Here is a 20,207-nt window from a genome sequence, read left to right as displayed (position 1 = left end):
CATTTTTGTGATGTGTACTTAGCTGGGAGGGCATTTAAGTTCACATTTTTAAGAGCATGGGACATAGCAGATTTTCCCATGACTAACAGTGGTAACTTTAAATTCCTGGACGTGTTACTGCACAAAAGCAATGTCACTCTTTCCTTACTTGATTTATGTCCTTTAGCTGAAGAGTCAAGTGTTTTTTTTTTTGGTAGCATTTGAAAAATAAACCAGTCTCATCAGCATTAAAAATTTGGAATGGAACTAAATTTTCTTCACTAATAAACTTGAGAAACTGTACTTTAAATTCTTTGCATGCAACACAATCACCAGAAAGACTTTCACCTGTAATTCAAAGCTGTCGGGTTGTACGACGATCCTTCCATCTTGATCATCATCATCATCAGCCATTTTCAATCCACTGCAGGATGAAGGCCTCTCCAGCAACTTTCCAGTTCCTTCTGTTTTGAGCACTGGCCATCCATTTACTACTCAAAAACTCATGAATTTCATCTATCCATCTCCGCCTTTGTCTTCCAGGTTTTCTTCTAGCTCCTCTTGGGTACCATTCTGTTATTTTCTTAGTCCATCTGTCATCATGTCTTCGAGCTATGTGTCCTGCCCAGGACCATTTTAGTTCTTTAGTTTTGATAAGAATGTCCTTTACTTGAGTTTGCTGCCTAATCCATGTGTTTCTCTTCTTATCTAACAGTCTGATTCCCAATATAATTCGTTCCATTCTTCGCTGTGTAGTTCTTAGCTTCTCTTCCATTCTTTTGGTGAGTGCCCAAGTTTCACTTCCATAAGTCATGGTGGGGAGTATACATTGATTCATTATTTTACGTTTCAGACAAACTGGGATATTGCTCTTCAGTATGTGACTATATTTCCTGAATGCTATCTATCCAAAATTTATTCTTCTCTTGACTTCCAGCCATTTATCATTATTACAGCTAATAACTTGTCCCAGATAAGTATATGACTCCACCTTTTCAATTACTGCTCCTTCAATCATTATTTCCCTTTCCATGGCATACTTGTTCATCATTACTTTTGTTTTAGCCATATTCATCTTTAGTCCAAAATCCTTACTAACTGTGCATAACTGATTAAGATTTTCCTCTAATTCTTTGGGATCGTGGCTTATGACCACAATGTCATCTGCAAATCGTAAATGGTTTAGGTACTCTCTGTTCTGTACTCTCGGTTCTAATCTACTCTCTGATTAGACTGGTCTGCGACCAGTCTAATCTTCTGAAAGCTTCCTCAAGGGCAGCAGTAAACAGCTTCGGAGATATTGTGTCTCCTTGTCGAACTCCTTTCTCGATTTTAAATTTCCTACTGTCTTTGTCTAGTCTAATAAAGGATGTAGCACTCTCATATATTTTCTTCAAAATCATAATATATGGAGTATCTATGCCTTGTCTTTCCAGTGCTCGAAACATTGCCTTATGCTGTATGGAGTCAAATGCCTTTTCATAATCCACAAATGCCAGGCATAATGGTGTTTTATATTCATTTGCTTTCTCCATTAGCTGTGATATTACGTGAAGGTGATCCATAGTTGAGAATCCTGTCCTAAAGCCAGCTTGCTCTTTCGGTTGATTCTCATCAAGTATTCTTTCTAATCTGTTAGTAATGACCCTTGTGAACAACTTGTAGATATGGGATAACAAGCTAATTGGTCTATAATTTTCAATTTCTGATTTATCTCCTTTCTTATGCAGCAAAACTATGATTGCATTATTCCACTGCTTAGGCATCACACCTTTTCTAATGCACTTTGTGAAGAGCCTTGCCAGTTTTTGTGTTATGTCTCTTCCTCCCAATTTTAACAACTCTACAGTAACTTCATCTTCCCCCGGGGCTTTCCGATTCTTCATTCTCTTCAATGCATGTTCTACCTCATCGGGAAGAATATCGGGTATGTCGTATGTGTTGCTACTTTGCAATCCATCTTCCCTACTGCTGGTATCATTCCCTCGCTCCTTGTATAATTCTCTATAGTAGTCTTCTGCTATTTGAATTATGCCTTCTCTGCTGTTTATAAGTACACCATCGCTATTCTTCAGTTTCAGTATCATTTGTCTTCCTGTATTATTGCTCATGGCTGCTGATTTAAATCCTTTGTTTTCCCTTAATGCTTGTTCTACTTTTCTTGTGTTAAATCTTCTTATGTCCTCTCTGAGTCTCTTTCTAATGGCTTTGCATAACTCAGTATACTCAATTTTCTCCCTGTCAGTGTTTTTCTTGCTCTTCATTTGTCGTCTTTGGTTCATCATGACAAGTGTTTCTTGACTAATTTTTTCTTCTTTGGATTTCTGTTTCCCTATAGGTTTCTTGGGCTTTATCACTTTCAGAAAGTTGTAATATTCCTCGTCGATATCTTGGTCCTGAGCAGTCTGCAAAAGCTCAAACTTGTTCTTAAGTTCCAGTACATACTGCTTTTTCTCCTCCTGTTATTTCAAAGACCTTTGTATTATTTACTCGAGTCAGTTTTTTCCTTTCCTTTCCTACATCTATATCAAGTGTACATCTTACCATTCTGTGATCACTTCCAACGTTTACCTTATTCAGGACGGTAACATCATTCATAATATATCTTCTGTTAGTGAGGATGAAGTCGATTTCATTAGTTGTTAATCCATTTGGACTCTTCCATGTCCACTTTCTGTTCACCCTTTTCTTGAAAAAAGTGTTCATTACTGACATTCCTTGAGATTCTGCAAATTCCACAAGTCTTTCACCTCTTTTATTTCTTTCATCAATTCCAAAATTTCCTATAGTTCCTCTTTCTGCGCTGTTTTGCCTTTTTCCAACCTTAGCATTGAAGTCCCCCATAATAATAGTGTAGTGGGTTTTCTGCTCATCTAGAAGACTCTCAATTTCAGTGTACATTTCTTCAACCTCTTCATCATCATGGCTCGATGTTGGTGCATAAATCATTATAATCTTTAGCTTGTACTTCTTAGAAATCTTGATTATTAGTCTTGACACCCTTGATGATGTACTTTTGAATTCCAAAATGTTGTTTTTAAAATCTTTATGGACCAGAAACCCAACTCCACCTTCACTCCTTTCACTGTTTCCATTGGTGTACAGCAGATTCCCACTTGATAAACTTATAAGTGATTCATTTCTTCTTCTTGTTTCAGCCAAACCAATGATATTCCAATTCACATTTTCTAATTCCTTTTCCAGCTCTAATATCCTGTCTTCACCGATGATTGATCGTACGTTATAACAGGCCAAGTTCAATTTCCGTGCATGGCAGCCTGGTCGTACCCAGAGATTCTTAGCACCCTCTGCTTCCACTCTGATCCTCTTGCTGCCGTAAGAGGGAGAGTGAAAGCTGCTGGGGACTGAGGGCCATTTGTATTGTTGTGCTCTCATTGCTGGACGGTTTGGTCTTTTCCTCTTCACGCTGACCAGGCGTCTTGAAGAGAACCACTCTACACGTTCGTTTCCACCCAAGTGACGTAACAGGGCTTACCATCGAGAAGGTGTGCATGAGTGGATTTTAAGGAGGCAGGCCAACCGGACTTCTCCTAAATCTTCTGTAATAGAGAGATATTGGATCCATCAGTGTTTTAGGCTGAGTGTTTGATAACACATAGGATACCTGTTCCCCTCTAAGCCCCTCTAAGCCCCTTCTTTGCATGCAACACAATCACCAGAAAGACTTTCACCTGTAATTCAAAGCTTTCGGGTTGTACGACGATCCTTCCATCTTGATAACTACCCCAAACTCGCAGTAAAAGATGGGTCACCTCCTAACTTTTCGTTAAGGCTAAGAGCCCTTGATTGAAGGATTAGGCCTGAAAGAGGAACCCCTTGCTCTTGTTCTTGACAAAACCAAAGTTATGAGGCCTCATCTAAATTTTAATTTTTTTCATGCTTAATAGTAGCTCTGTTTCCTAAGCTGTCTTCGGCCACCATTTTTGCACAAAAGTTTTCGATTGCTTTCCTATTTTTTTTTTCCAATTGGAAACAGTTTATTTTGCCACCCCATATCAAGAGTGATCTTTTTTAAGCTTTACCCTTTATCAATGCGAAAAAGCGCATTCAGTTTTTGTTCCATCATCACGGTAACACTCTTTCTTTTTGTTGCCATCTTCTGTTAAACCAAAACCACAAAAAAATAAAATAAATAAAAACACAAGTAAAAACACAAAAAACACACTAAACAACTGAGGTAATGTGTATGCATGGACCATGCTAGCTGCAGCTGTCAACTGAATAGGCCAGTACTCGAGATTACCCTACGATTGTCTCCAACCATATCACTTGGTCCGGTTGTATTTTGGAGGTCACAACCATAAAACAATAAAATAATTAGTAGTCCCCAGTTTATTAGGCTTTTCTGTTTTAAGTGGATAGTAAATATGATCTTATTGAATTTGTGATAATATGGACAGCTGGAATTCTGTGGGAATTAATACATTTTCAGAATGTTCTCTTCATTCCTTTTTTTTAAGTTTTCTAACTTGTTACTCTGTTCTCACTTGCTCATATCGTTGTTAGTTGCGATTTGTGCATGCGGTGTTCTTTGTTATTGATTGCTTATCTTTTTTACTGTTCGAAATTTTAAACCCCTTCCGAAATGTCAGTGAACCGAAATACAGTAAACCCCCGCTATTCGCGGGAGTTACTTCCTGAGAAATGCCCCGAATACCGAAAACGCGAATACTGAGTTATGGCTCCCATAGTAATAAAGGGGTTCCATTCCAAAGTATGAAATATATAAGAAAAACTAGTCTAAAATTTTGTCTATGTATGTATTATATGTGCCTTCATAATATGTTTGTTTGTTTGTTTGTTATTTGGTTTTTAGGAGCATTAGCAACTAAGGCCATATTGGTCCGTGAATATGCGGTGGTCATTCCTGACCTTTCCGCATTCTCTGTATTTGGTAGTGATGGGCTCGAACCCCGGTCTAATCAAGAAGCGTGTGCTACACACTGCTGCTCCTTCCCACCTGGCTACGGAGGCGCCCCTTCATGATATGACTATGTACATAGACAGTACATTGTGAAATGCAAGCATATGGCATCAAAATGAAAATAAGAAACAATTTAATATTAAATGTAATATTTATAGAAATTTCAAAAAAAAATCTTTCAAACCCAGCACCTTTGCTAGCTAAAAAACTTATCCCGCCAGTGTTATCACCAGTTTCACTAAAGTGTCGATAAAGGAGTTTTGCCTTTTCACGAATGCATTATGAGTGAACTTAATGGAATTTTATTATGAGTTCCATCTTCTATCCACAGATTTAAAGCCTTTTCCATTTTTTTCTAATTTAACATCACGAGTTACAGAGCAAATTTTTGAAGCAATTAGCGCATTTTCACGGTCACTACGGCGGATTTTTTCTTCCGATTTCTTGATTGATCGTACCGTTGACTCATTGATTTTATAATGTTTTGCCACTGAGGAGACACTTTCACCATTAGAAATTTTATCTAATAACTCAATTTTATTCACTAATGTCATCACCTTCTTTGATCTTTTCACATTTCCCTTGTTATTCGTTTTTTTACGGGTTAGAAAGAACTTGTCCACAATAAAGTCACTTTCTTCCGTTAACACTCGAAAAAGTCTGTTTTACACTGCAAAATGGTAGATTTATCACTTTTAAGCATATCAATTTGTAAATTGATAAGTTTATTCAATTTATAAACATATAAATTAAAAGCAAATGACGAAACCTTCCATGACAAGCGCATAACACATACTGAAGAAGGATTAGCGAGAAACATCCATGCTCGCGATTTTGTCACCCCTCTACCCCCCCACCCACTGAGCACTTTTTTACAGGGAAAGATAATTTTAGCCTCGCCCATGTTTTTTTATGGCGGAAAATGTTCATGGCGCTTTAAAATTCACATTTTTTTAGGCTTCATTTTATATTAAATGAGCGACCGCGAATACACGAAACCACGAATAGCGGGGCTTTACTGTATATTTTTTTCAATAGTTAGAATTTTTTCTCTGACTGAAAGTCCAGTCTGGATTAACGGGGTTAAACTGTATTTTAATTTTCTTTTACCACAGTAGAAGTGAACTGCACTCAAAATGTTTTGCCTTTATAAATACAGTAAACCCCCCGCGAATCGCGGGGGTTACATTCTTGAGAAATGTCACGAATACCGAAAACGCGAATACTGAGTTATAGCTCCCATAGTAATAAAGAAGTTCCGTTCCAAAGTATGAAATATATAAAAAAAAACTAGTCTAAAATTTTGTCTTTTTATGTATTATATGTACCTTCATAATATGACTATGTACATAGACAGTACATAGTGAAATGCAAGCATAAGGCATCGAAATGAAAATAAGAAACAATTTAATATTAAATGTAATATTTATTAGAAATTTCAAACAAATCTTTCAATCCAGCGCCTTTGCTATAGCTAAAAAACTTATACCGCCAGTGCTTTCACCAGCTTCGCTAAAGTGTTGATAAAGGTGTTTTGCCTTTTCACGAATCATGAGTGAACTTAATGGAATTTTATTATGAGTTCCGTCTTATATCCACAGATTTAAAGCTCTTTCCATTTTTTCTAATTTAACATTACATGTTACACAGCAAATTTTTGAAGCAGTTAGCGCGTTTTCACGGACACTATGGCGGATTTTTTCTTCCGATTTTTTGATTGATCGTACCGTTGACTCATCGATTTTATAATGTTTTGCCACTGAGGAGACACTTTCACCATTATAAATTTTGTGTAATAACTCAATTTTATTCACTAATGTCATCACCCTCTTTGATCTTTTCACATTTCCCTTGTTATTCGTAGCCATATTTTTGCACGGATTAGAAAGAATTGTCCACAATAAAGTCACTTTCTTCCATTAACACGCTCAAAAAATATCGTTTTGCAATGTAAAACAGACAATTTATCACTTTTGTAAGCATATCAATTTATAAATTGATAAATTTATTCAATTTATAAGCATATAAATTAAAAGCAAACAACGAAACCTTCCTTGACAAGCGCATAGCACATACTGAACAAGGATTAGCGAGAAACATCCACGCTTGTGATTTTGTCACCCCTCTGCCCCCGACTCACTGAATGCTGTTTTGACCAGGAAAGATGATTTTAGCCACGGCATGTTTTTTTATGGCGGAAAATGTTCACGGCACTTTAAAATTCACATTTTTTTAGGTTTCATTTTATATAAAATCAGCGACCGCGAATAGCGGGGGTTTACTGTATTAGTAGGTTTTTATTTAATTCATTTATTTGTCACGAACTTAAATGTTAAGAACCCATCAAATTAGTATTCTTATACTTTAAGTGCCCTGTAGTAACTAACTTTGTTTTAAAAATGCAGAACAATCTTTTAAAAATACAAGTTGACATTTGGGCTTTCAAAAATTCAATCCCTAAATACCTTTCTTTTGTGGATCAACTGACTTGTGGAAATGCTTTGGCTGCTTTCAGCTTCTATAAAGAAGTTTCTCTATGTTAACTCTATCATCAGTTGATTCCCATATGTGCAAAGTCTGCTTCATTTTCTGTTAGTTTTTTATTTTATTTATTTTTTTAATTTTGATATTGTTAATTGCAGATCATATTTGGCACACCGTATTTTTGCCTTTTTTACCTTGCAGATATTTATAAAAAATTATTAATATACAGCTACTCCCCGGCTAACGTAATACTCGACTTATGGAAATTTTACTTTACGTAAGTTTCTGCTGGCCGGTCCAAACTTTAAAAAAATGATGGAAATGTATTTTGCATCCTGTAGAAATAAATGGAGGTATCATGAAAATATCGTAATGTGAACCCATTATCACATTGGTTTTTTTTTTTTTTTTTTTTTTGGTAATTCGTTCCAAGACCTTGGAAGTTGAAATTTTCGCTATCTAACTAAGCGATTTATCTCTCTATAAGGTCATTTTTATAATGGAAATTGCACTACACTTTCTTCAGTATCATATGTTCCGTTTTAAGAATCAGTTTTGAATGCCTTTGTGATATTTTTCTAAAACAGATTTCTGGAAGTCATTACCATAAAACAGTGGTTTTTAACCGGGGTGCGGCGGTACCTTAAGGTGCCACAACAACATTCAGAGGTACCATGTAATTTGGGTTTAAGTTATTTAAACTTATTATTTTTTTAATTGATATGTTTATTTCATTATAAAACAGTGTACAATATCTTTTTAAATTTGTGGTGATCTATAATTGATATTTACTTAGTACCTCTAAATAAAGAATAAAATTATATATACTGTATATATATAATTTGTATTATGAAATGTAATTTTTATAATTATATTATTGTAATAACTAACATATAACATATATTTTTTAATATTATATATCTATATATACAGAGAGAGAATCGGATCTAACAGGCAGAAAATTGAGTAGATCGAGTAGGGGTGCCGCAAAATAAAATAAATTACTTAGGGGTGCCGTTATTCAAAAAAGGTTGAAAACCACTGCCATAAAACAGTAAAAACAATTTCCACTTTCTGGTTTATTGGGCTCTTCTGTTAGCTCAATCTATTATAAACGAGTAGTAAACTCGATCTTATTGCATTTGCGATATATTTTTTTTTTATGATACCGATAACTGGAATTCTGTGGGTTTTTATGTTATGGTAATATGGTGAAATCAGTTCCCCTTCACTGCAATCTTTAAAAAACAAATAAATTTTCAGAATCTTCTCTTCATCACTATTTACTTATTACAATGGTGAAGGGAAAATGCAAGTGCTGGCAGTGCTAGGAAACTAAACAAAATTGATTTAGAAATGAAGATGATTAATTAAAAAGTACGAAACAGGACAAGGTTTGTCATCTATTGCATGGAATTAGGTCTCGTTGCTTCAACAGTGAAAACTATTTTAAGGGACAGTGCGCGCATAGCATTAGCAAAGGCACATGATGCAAGAATGCAAGCTTATATAGCATCAGCAAAAAAAAAAAAAAAAAAACCACCCTATTTCACCCATCCACTCGCTCCAAATGTTTGTCAAGTTCTGCCTTGAATCTATTTAAGCTATCAACTTCTACGACAGATAGAAATTTTTTGTTCCAGCAATCAACCACCTGCTGGCAAAAGGCAAGCTTCCACACATCTATCCTACAATCGACTTTCCTCAATTTGAATTTATGCCCTCTCAGGCGATTATTCTGAGCAAGAGAAATAATCTCATCAGCATTGAGCATGCTCAAACCATTCGAGGCTTTATACACCTCAATCAGATCACGTCGCAGGTGCCTAGTCTCCAGGCACTGTAATTTGCAAAACTTAAGCCTTTCTTTGTAAGAGCAACCCTTTGTTCCATTCACTAATCATGTTGCCATTCTCTGTACTCATTCCAACAGCTCTACATCCTTCTTAAAATGAGGCCTCCAGACCTGTATACAGTACTCAAGGTATGGCCTGACCATTGCCTTATAGAAGGGGATAATCACCTCCTTATCCCTCCTAGAAAAATTCCTTGACAAGAGACCATGAGCTACTTTTGCAGACCCTATATCTGCCTGCACAATTACCCCCAGGTTTTTTTCATTCTCTACAACTGTCAATGTGGTATCACAGAGTTGATACTTTGGGATTACTGCTTCCCATATGTAGTACTTTACATTTGTCAATTTTAAACTTCATTTGCCACCTCTCAGCCCATCTGCTCAACTTTTCTAGATCCTCTTGCAGCAGTATACTGTCATTAACAACCCTGCCAACCTTCATATCGTCTACAAACTGGGACAGTAAGCCTGATATACCATCATCAATATTAGCATTTTTAGCATTAGTAGAGGCATATGATGCAAGAAAGCAAGCTTATTCAGCATCAGCCAAAAAAAAAAAAAAAAAAAAACCACTCCCATTTCACCCCTCTGTTCGTTCGAAATACCTGTCCAGTTGAGCTTTAAATTTGTTTAGGCTATCAACTTCAACAACAAGTGATGGAAGTCGGTTCCACCAACCAACCACCCGCTGGCCAAAGGCAAATTTCCGCACATCTATCCGACATCCGTCCTTCCTCAATTTGAATTTATGCCCTCTGAGGTGATTATTCTGAGCAACATGAAGAATCCCATTGGCATTGAGCATGCTCAAACCATTCAAAGCCTTATACACCTCTATCAGATCACCTCGCCGGTGCCTAGTCTCCAGACTCTGTAATTTGCAAAACTTAAGCCTTTCTTCGTAAGAGCAATATATCATTTATAAATGCAGAAAACAACAATGGACCCAACGCTGAACCCTGAGGGACTCCACTAATAACATTAATCCACGAAGAGCATTGTCCATTGATTACCACTCTGTCTTCTCCCATTCAACCATCCCTTTATCCATAACAGTAATTTGCCTCCAGTGCCACGCTGCTCCAATTTGTGCAGCAGTCTTCCATGTGCAACAGTATCAAAGGCTTTTCTAAGATCCAAACATATGATATCAAAGTTATTCCCTGCATCCAGTTCCTTTGTGACCACATCATAGTATCCAATCAAATTGGTCAGACAAGACTTCCTCTTAACAAAACCATGCTGTGTCTGAGCTATAACTGAAGTCTTGTCTAAATGATTCTGCAGTGCTTCCATTAATTTCCCTCGAACAGAAGTTAAACTAACAGGTCTATAATTACTTGTGCTGCCCTTTGAAACCTCCTTTGTTAATTGTAGTGACATTTGCACATCTCCAGTCCATGGGTACCTCCCCTGAGTCCAAAGAAGCTCTCATAATTATGGCTAAGGGTGGGTTTGCTTACTTCCTTTCCTGCCTCCTTTAATATAACTGTATAGATCCCGTCCTCACCAGGTCCCTTTTTTATATTTATCTTCAAAACTTTCTCCTCCACTTTCCTCTCAGTTATTACAAAATCATCTAGCTCACTGCCAGAGTTTAACTTACCACTGGCATTTCCCTCCCTGAATAACTCCTCATGGATGAATATAGATGCAAAATACTCATTTAGTTTATTAGCCACATGAGCAGGATCATCAACAGTTGAACCATCAATATCCAGTGGACCAATCTGATTCATCCCTTTCCTTCTAGAGTTTACATAGGTAAAGAACTCTTGTTGTTTTTTTTTTTTTTTGCATCCTTTGCCAAGGATTTCTCATAATCTGCCTTTGCCTGCCTATTCTTTGTAACTTCGTTACAGACCAGCTTTTATCTATCATGGGCTTGCATGTCACCCATTAATTTATATGTATCCCATGCATTTTTCTTCTCTGCCATATGTCTCATTAGTTCATCTGACATCCATTTAGGCGTGCCTTCATAGCCAGGTGGGAAGGAGCAGCAGTGCGTAGCACATGCTTCTTGATAGACCGGGGTTCGAGCCCATCACCATCAAATACGGAGGATGCGGAAAGGTCAGGGAATGACAACCGCATATCCCCGAGCAATATGGCCTTAGTTGCTAATGCTCCTAAAAAAGCAAATAACAAACAACAACAACCATTTTGGCTAAACCTTGAACAATATTTCCTAGTTCATATGAAAATCTAGTAGCTTCCAAGATTAATTATTTAAATGCATCCTATTTTCAATTTTCTGTTGGTAACATCATCGGTTTGTCCCACCGTATAGAATTTAAAAACTGTCTCAGACTACCGTAGTAAACTTTATGACAGCATAACACCCGTCCCTTTATCTCTGATGGTAGTTACCTCTTTGAGTAAATCCCACTTCAGCACACTGTTATCACTGCCACCTAGTTGTTCCTTTATCTACAGATTCTAAATGCATGAAGAATGACTACTGATAATCAGATCAAGAGTATTACTCCTTCTAGTTGACTCTCGAACATGCTGGTGTAGAAAACAATCATCCAATAAATCCACAAAAGCCTTGCTAGTCTGTGAGTAACCAACTCACAAATTCCAGTAAATATGTGGGAAATAAAAATCCCCCATTATAAGACAATTTGATTTACTGGCCCACTCTATTTCTCTGTACAGTTGTTTATTATACTCATCGGAGTCATTAGGCCTATAACACACTCCTACTCTCAATTTTGCTTTTCCAATGCTTATGTCACACCAAACTGACTCGACACTGCTCTGTCCAGCCATGTCGACTGGCTATAATTCCTTGGATTTGATGTGTTTCTTAACTAATAGCATAATCCCTCCTCCTTCCTATCCTGTCTATCCTTGCTGTACATATTGTACCCCCCAAATTCCATTTGTTCTTTCCTTATATATGTGTAATATCACATCTCTGATATCCCAACAATATCTGCCGTTGATGTTATGTCAAACACCTCAAATTCATTAAATTTATTTTCCAAACTCCTGGCATTGGTGTACATGCTCTTCATGGACAAATGTTATTAGTGGAGTTCCCCAGGGTTCGGTGTTGGGCTCGTTGTTTTGTCTATTTATCAATGATATTGATGAAGGTATATCGGGTTTAATGCCCAAATTTGCAGATGATACAAAGGTTGGCAGGTTCGTTAAAGACAGTATGCTGCTCCAACTGGATCTAGATAAGTTGGGAAAATGGGCTGAGAAGTGGCAACTGAAGTTTAACTTTGATAAATGCAAAGTACTGCATATGGGTAGCAATAATTGAAGAGAAACGTATGAACTGTGTGGTACTACATTCAGAAAAGTGGAAAGTGAAAAATACCTGGGGGTAATTGTGCAGTCAAATATGATGTTCGCTGAGTAATACAGACAGGCTGACAGGCTGACAGGGCAGGTCATGAAGTCTTGTCAGTGATATCTAAGAATTTTGCTAGCAGGGACAGGGGAGGTGATTATCCCGTTATACAAGGCAATGGTCAGGCCACACCTAGAGTACTGTGTACAGGTCTGGAGGCCTCATTTATGAAGGATGTAGAGTTGCTAGAATCAGTACAAGGAAGGGCAACAAGATTGGTGAGGGGAACAAAGGGGGGGGGTGCTCTTACCAAGAAAGGCTTAAATCCTGCAAATTGCAGTGCTGGAGAGTAGGCACCTGTGAGGTGATCTGATTGAGGTGTATAAGGCCTTGAATGGGCTGAGCAAGCTGAATGATGATGGGATTCTTCCTCTTGCTCAGACTAAGAACCTGAGGGGGGCACAGTTTCAAATTGCGGAAAGATAGTTGTAGAATAGATGTGCAGAAATTGGCCTTTAGCCAGTGAGTTGTTGATGGTGAAATAGGCTTCCATGTTTTGTTGTGGAAGCTAATAGCCTAAAGAAATTTAAGGCTGAGCTGGACAACCCAGCCTTAAATTTCTTTAGGCTATTTGGAACAAATGGGGGGGGGATGAAATGAGAGGTGTTTTTTTTTTTTTTTTGGCTGATTCTTCCTAAGTTTGCTTTCTTGCATCGAATGCCTCTACTAATGCTAATGATCAGAATTTTTATTTGCATCCAGTTCTTTGGTCACTGCATCAAAGTAACTTATCAGATTGTTTGAGACAAAACTGCACTATATAACAAATCCATACTGTGATTGCAGTATAATTGCACCCCTGTTCAGATGGTCCTGCATTACGTCTTTAACCAGTGATTCTATTATTTTTTCTGGAAGAGACATTAAGCTAACAGGTCTATAATTACTTATTGCATCCTTTGATCCCCATTTATGAATTGTAGTTACATTTGCACATATCCAGACTACAAGAACCTCCCCTGAATCCAAGTATGCTCTCATAATTATGGCTAAGGGTTTGCTTACCTCTTTTCCTGCCTCCCTTAATTTAATTGGATAGATCTCATCCACCCTAGCTGCCTTTTTTATATTTGGCGTTAACATTTTCTCTTCCACTCTTATTTCAGTTATTACAAATTATTTAGCTCCCCATTAGAGTTTTGATAAACTTCTGACATCCTCTTCCCTAAGAATTCCTCATGTATGAATGGAGGTTAAAAATGTACTATTCATTACCTATTCAATTTCTCAGCCAAATGAGTAGGCCATCAACAGTTAATACATTGACATCAGTGTGATTCAATCGCTTCCTTCTGCTGCTAATATAAGCATAGATGTGGGTTGCTTTGTTTGCCAGCGATTTTCTCATAATCATCCTTAGCTTTTCTAACCTCCTTAGTGACTTGTTTACAGACTAATTTATTTTTACCCTAGGCGTATATATCACCTGATAATTTGTATGCGTCCTGTGCAATTTTCTTCTCTGCTACGTCCATGTAGTTCTTCTGACATCCATTTAGGTCTAAGCCTTTAACAGTATTTCTTCACTGGTATGAAAAGCCATGTGGCTTTTATGATTATATTCCCTGAATTCTTCGTATTTAGAATTCGCTGTAAACATCATCAGTTGATCCCACTGAACAGAATTTAAAAACTGTCTGAGTCCACTGTACTCAAGTTTATGAAAGCAAAATGCTTTCCATTTACCCTTGACAGTAGTTATGTTTTTAATACACCAATCGCTGCTACCCAGTGGATCGTTTACTTGCAGATTCTGGATGCATGAAGAATCACTGCTGTTAACCATATCAAGAGTATTGCCTCCTCATCATGTTTCCTCTCTAATATGCTGTTGTAGAAAACTGTCATCCATGAAATCTACAAAAGAGTTGCTAATATGTTAGTGGCCAATCCACAAATTCCAGTCAACATCTGGAAAGTTAAAATCCCCCATTAAAAGACATTCTGATGTATTGGCCCACTATTACTCTGAATAACTTTTTGGTTTAGCTCATCACAGTCATAGTCATTAGGTATATATCACACTCCTACTCTTAATTTTGTTTTCCCAGTGGAAAACAAAATTAAGAGTAGGATTAGGAGTAGGACTATACCTGAACATTGTACTGGTCACCCATATCAACTCGATGTACTGACTTCATTTTAATATTCTTCTTGTATTGTGTTGTTCCTATATGCCCTCTCTACAATGTCTGCATTTGATTACTGTATCAGTACTTCACATTCATTAAAATTATTTATAATGCTTCTAGTATTAGTGTTCATGCACATGTTCTTACTCTTAATATGCCATAACATCTCTCATGTATTTACTTGTTTCATGATGAACCATTTAGGGCTTGAAATCCCAACACTTTGCTTTTCAAGTTGCTGCAGTTTCCAATAGATGCAGTGCAAGAATCACTTTCACCTCTGCCGGTGGCTCTAGTTAATCTATTAGTCTGTTTATTTCTCCAAGCTAGCAGTTTTCTGATTCAACCATCACTGTCTCGATAGCATCAGCAAATAGTCTTGCAATGGATAAATTGCTTTAAATTGCTATGGACAAAGGGCTAGTTGAATGGAAAAGTTAGAGGGTGGTTATAAATGGACACCTCTTCTAATGTTCCTGGTCGAATGTTATTAATGAAGTATTTCACGGTTAAGTGCTCAGTTCACTAACTGTCTACAGTGTTTATTGACAATATTGTTGAGGACTTATCAATGTTGTTAATAAACACTTTGTATTTTCTGCATGCTTAAACTTTTTTGTTTAAATTTACAGATGACAAAGATTAGTAGGGGCAGTTAAGGACAGATACAGGTGTACTGTTACTATCTCTAGACTTTTTATTTCAGTTTTCAGTGCAGGATCCCCAGCTATTGGCCATGAATAGTTTTATTATTGAAATGCAATAAATAGATTTTATTATTTACAGTTAGAGCTAGATAAATAAAGTATTTGGGCTGAGAATTGGCAGTCAAGGATTAATATTGGTAAATGCAAAGTTCTGTGTATGGGCAGCAGTTATCCATAAATAATATATCAGTTAGGTGGTACCGAACGAAACTGTGTCGCACACAGTCCTCCGTTTTCAGAATGTCATCTCAAGTGAAGGAACGCACATAGAACAATATCTGTAGATTTCTAAGTTTTGATATTAAAATCTAATCCTAAGTTAAGTATTTCATCTCATGTTTACCATGCAAATTTCTCCCCTGGTGGTAGAAATTTTAAATAATTTTTTTTTCCTTCTACAAATTGCTTCCCCAACCCTAAGTGACATACCCACCGATTTTCACAGTGCTATCTCTAACCGTTTTGACACTAAGGCCTCCTGAATAGGGAAACTTATTTTATAACCACGCTTTCTTGCATCATTTGCCAGTAGAAATACTAATAATAAAACAGGTAGGTTATAAGTAATGATGCATGATCAGATTGTACCTCAATTCATTTCTAAAAATTTTAATTTTAGATTAAATGCCAACCAATTACTCAAACATAATTGGGCTTGTTGAGAGCCAGTCCTTTTTTATGGCAAAAATGTGCACTCTGCCTGGCTTGTTTGCTCCAAGTCCCTTTTCCTGTAACTTAAATTTCTTGTTCTTGGTCTCCTGCATATGTTGACAATATGGAAGCTGACAACACCTGAGTGTAATTGTAGAAAAATTGAACAAATCAAACTACTCGGATATGTGCAGATAAACTGTGAGTTAAGGTTTTTCTCAATTTTGCTTGAGTACCGTGACCTCATGGATTCTGAATATGAACTCCTTGAAAATGAAAGTCACTTGGCGCTGTTTCATAGGAATGAAGCTCTGCCTAGGACACAGTCATCTTGACACATTCCTTTCTGCTGAGTGTTTGGTTGATGACCCTTGTATGTGCAAGCAGTGCAACATTGTTTTTTCTGTTAAACATATTTTATTCGATTGTACCAATTTTAGGAATGCTTGTTTTACCACTTTTAGCCCCGAGTGTTAGAAGCTATTAATATATAAACACATATTTTACAAGCTATTAATATATATACAGTCTCTCTAGAACTGAATTGATTGACAAGGGTCTCAACATGAGCTTCTTCCCCTTGTGTGCGGGCAGGATTGCAAACACTTTCAAATTTAATTCTAACCCTTGAATTTTGTCCAACATTTCCATGTACTTGTTAATCAAATCCTCACATCTACTCTTAATATCATTAGTGCTCATGTGTACAACCGTATCGCCTTTCATGCCCTAAAAATATATTTTTTCTAGAATGGCATCTAGAATGCCACTTTTGCCCCTGGTTAGCATACTCTGATTGTATTGCACCCATCCTTTTTGCACAACATATATCCAGTTTCCCTGACAGTAGAGTCATCGACAATTACTACCTCCTTTGGTACCTGCTCGTTCTCCCTTGGGGATTGCCACTGTGTTGCCTGATGCGCAAGTGAGAACTGTGGCTTTAAGTTTGGCAGCTGAGAACTTGATGGGTATCCCATTTCATTTGCTTTGAGAGCACACACACACACCTTGCACTTTCTTTTTTCAAGCTCTCATAAATGCCCATCAAAATGCTGAGTTTGTGCTAATTTCCTCGTACAATTTACACCGAACGTACACAAAGACATTCCAAAGGAACATGATGGCTCCATCATGTTCCTTTCCAGATAGTCTACAAACATTGCACAAGTAGGACATTTTGTTAGGCTGTGATTCATAGGAGAACTACCCCTTCAGTTCTCCCCCAAGCTTCAGCAGTCCCTCTACTTTGAGCCCCTTTGCTTTACTGCTCTAGTCTGAAGCATGATTTTCATTTAAATTCAATTTAATCTGTGAATAATATACTTAACCGATTGGTACTTGATATATACGTAAATGCAATGATAGATACTTGATATATACGTAAATGCAATGATAGATACTTGATATACACCTAAATGCAATGATAGATACTTGATATATATATATAAATGCAATGATAGATATACTTGATATATACCTAAATGCAATGAGTTTTGCTGTAAATGTTTTCCTTTATCAACCCCACAATAGAAATCTGTTGGAGTGAAATGGGAACTCCTGATGACTGTTGGTTCACATCTGCCTCCTTATATGCTGGGAAACATCACTTTATTAGCAGGGAATTCTACTGTCTGCAGCATGTCAATGTATCTTTAACCATTCATTTGTCCTGCAAAATGAATGTTCCAATAATTTTCTCAGAATCATTTTGCACCCTTTGTATAAGGCAATGGTCAGGCCACACCTTGAGTACGTTTACAGATCTGGAGACTTCATTTTAAGAAGGATGTAGAGTTATTCGAACGATTACAGAGAAGGGCAACAAGATTAGTGAATGGAAAAAAGTGTTGCTCTTATGAAGAAAGGCTTAAGTTTTGCAAATTACAGTGTCTGGAGACTAGGCACCTGCGATGTGATCTGATTGAAGTGTGTAAAGGTTTGAGCATACTCAATGCCGATGGGATTCTTCCTCTTGCTCAGAATAATTGCCTGAGAGGGCATAAATTCAAATTGAGGAAAGTCAGTTGTAGGATAGATGTGCAGAAGTTTGCCTTGAGCCAGCGGGTGGTTGATTGTGGGAACAAACTTCCATCTGTCGTTGTAGAAGTTGGCTTAAATAGAATGATAAATATGAATGTCAAATGTTGACAAACATTTGGAGTGAGTGGATGGGTGAAATAAGGGTTTTTTTTTGGCTGATGTTATATAAGCTTGTTTTCTTGCATCACGCGCCTTTTCTAATGCTAATGCACCATGTGGTCACTTTTGAATGATTCTGGCTAGCTCTTGTTAACTGTATTCTTGGGATCAGATGGGTCCCAGTAATGGTTCTTATGGCTGTTGTCTAATCCTCTCATGTGAGAGCAGAGAATGTTTTTTTTTTTTTTTTAATGTCAGGACAGGCTTCCATCTATCCATCCAGGAATACTTAATAGAAGTTTGAAAGTAATGGATAACTTTCTAATATTCTCTCTATCTTCTCTATATCCATTATACCCCCCCCCCCTCTTTCTTTCTTAATTTTTGTTCTCTTTATCTTTGGTTTAGAGTGTATTCATCATATTCTGGTTTTCTCCCTTTAATTATGAATTCTGTTGCATATATGTGTGTGAACACATTTAGCAGTTTCTTTTATAATTACTGTTTAGTATCGATATCAGCAACATTTTCTTTTTGTTAGCTACGCATTGACTCTGATAATATTTACAATGAAACCGTATAAATCCTGTATGTGCATTATATATTTGTCAGTATTAAACATACTCCATTTTAACTTTGATTGTTCAAAGCAGAGATGCAATTTATCTGCACAGATTAAAATTTCAGGTGTACAATACGAAATTGGAGCACCAAAGCAAGATATAAAATTTAATCCAAGATATATGCAGTTATATGAAAATTCTTACTAAATACTTTCATCTGTATATGTATATAAATTTATAAATGTATCTTTCCTACCTTTTCAGTTTAATTTCATTCTTAATGCTGTAATCACAAATCTCATTTCAGGGAAAGGATGGCTATCCAGGTCCACCTGGTCCCTTAGGATTCAAGGTATTGTAATATTAATAAATTTATCTGGAAGTTAAAAAAAAAAGAAAAAGATTGATTTCATTGAATATCCTTTGTTTTTTGTGAGTTGGCTTTCAAATATAGGTTTTACACTATTGGTTGGAGGCTGTACTGTACTGTAGCTAGAGCTTTTGCCACCCTGGGCGGTCCCTGAGTTTGCTGCCCCTCTCAATATACACCAGAAATACTACAAAAAAGTCAAAACAGCGTATAGGGAAATAAATTAAAACACTATGTTTATTTTTGAAGTAAAACTTTAATTCCAACATTCTAAAATGTTATTTTTCTTGCTTTTCTGTTAGCAAAATCGTCGATGACATTGTCGAAGTCTATTTCATCACTCAGTTGCTGTTCTGTAGACAGTATGGCAAGATTTCTTAAACGCAAGGTACTCATTGTAGATCTTAGGTAATTCTTAATCAATTTTAATGTAGAAAAACTCCTCCCACAACTAGCAACACTTACAGCAGTTATGAGGAAAATTTGCAGTAGTATTACAATATTTGGAAGTGAGTTCTCGAGACTGTATTTTAGAATAAACTGCAAAAGTTCAAGGGGTCCGTCCTTCCACATCTCTGTTTCGTCTTGCGTAGCAGCAACAGAAACTCTGAAGTCTTTTTCTCTCAACGAGGAACTCTTCCTTATTAATGTCATCGTGATCATGATTTAGTTGACATTCGTATTTATCATTCAAAAGATTCGATGGAGTAAGGAAGGCGTATTTTTCAGCAAGAACATGAAGCTGTTGAAATCTCGTGGTGATTTCTTGGATCACTCTGTCCAGTGAAAAAAACATTTCTCTCCTCAAGTGCTGCCCGAGGTGGACCGCCCCCCCCAGCTATGCCACTGGTTGGAGGGTTATGAGGCATATTAAAATGTTATATATATATATATATCTTACTGTCTCTCCCTTGCCGTTTCCCACTCCTTTGAAATGCTGAAAGAAAAAGTAGCTCATCACACAGAATGATGGTGATGGGTGAAATAAAAAATAAAGAATTAA

The 20,207-nt window shown here is 36.8% G+C and overlaps 1 protein-coding gene across 2 annotated transcripts in view; it reads left to right on the top strand.

Moving 5' to 3' along the window:
• The window catches only part of Col4a1 (Collagen type IV alpha 1), a 1,206,096-nt gene that overhangs the window by 419,852 nt on the left and 766,037 nt on the right, over positions 1 to 20,207 (top strand). For both annotated transcript variants that reach the window (XM_090374514.1, XM_090374509.1), the window contains exon 14: positions 19,142 to 19,186. In XM_090374514.1, coding sequence (XP_090230640.1) covers positions 19,142 to 19,186 — 45 coding nt within the window. The remainder of the gene's footprint in view (positions 1 to 19,141; positions 19,187 to 20,207) is intronic.

The sequence above is a fragment of the Mastigoproctus giganteus genome, chromosome 1 (genome assembly GCF_048544385.1).
Source record: "Mastigoproctus giganteus isolate SK-2022 chromosome 1, ASM4854438v1, whole genome shotgun sequence".
Classification (NCBI taxonomy): Eukaryota; Metazoa; Arthropoda; class Arachnida; order Uropygi; family Thelyphonidae; genus Mastigoproctus; species Mastigoproctus giganteus.
The sequence above is the reverse complement of the archived record's forward strand: the minus strand, read 5'-3'. Positions and strand labels throughout refer to the sequence as shown.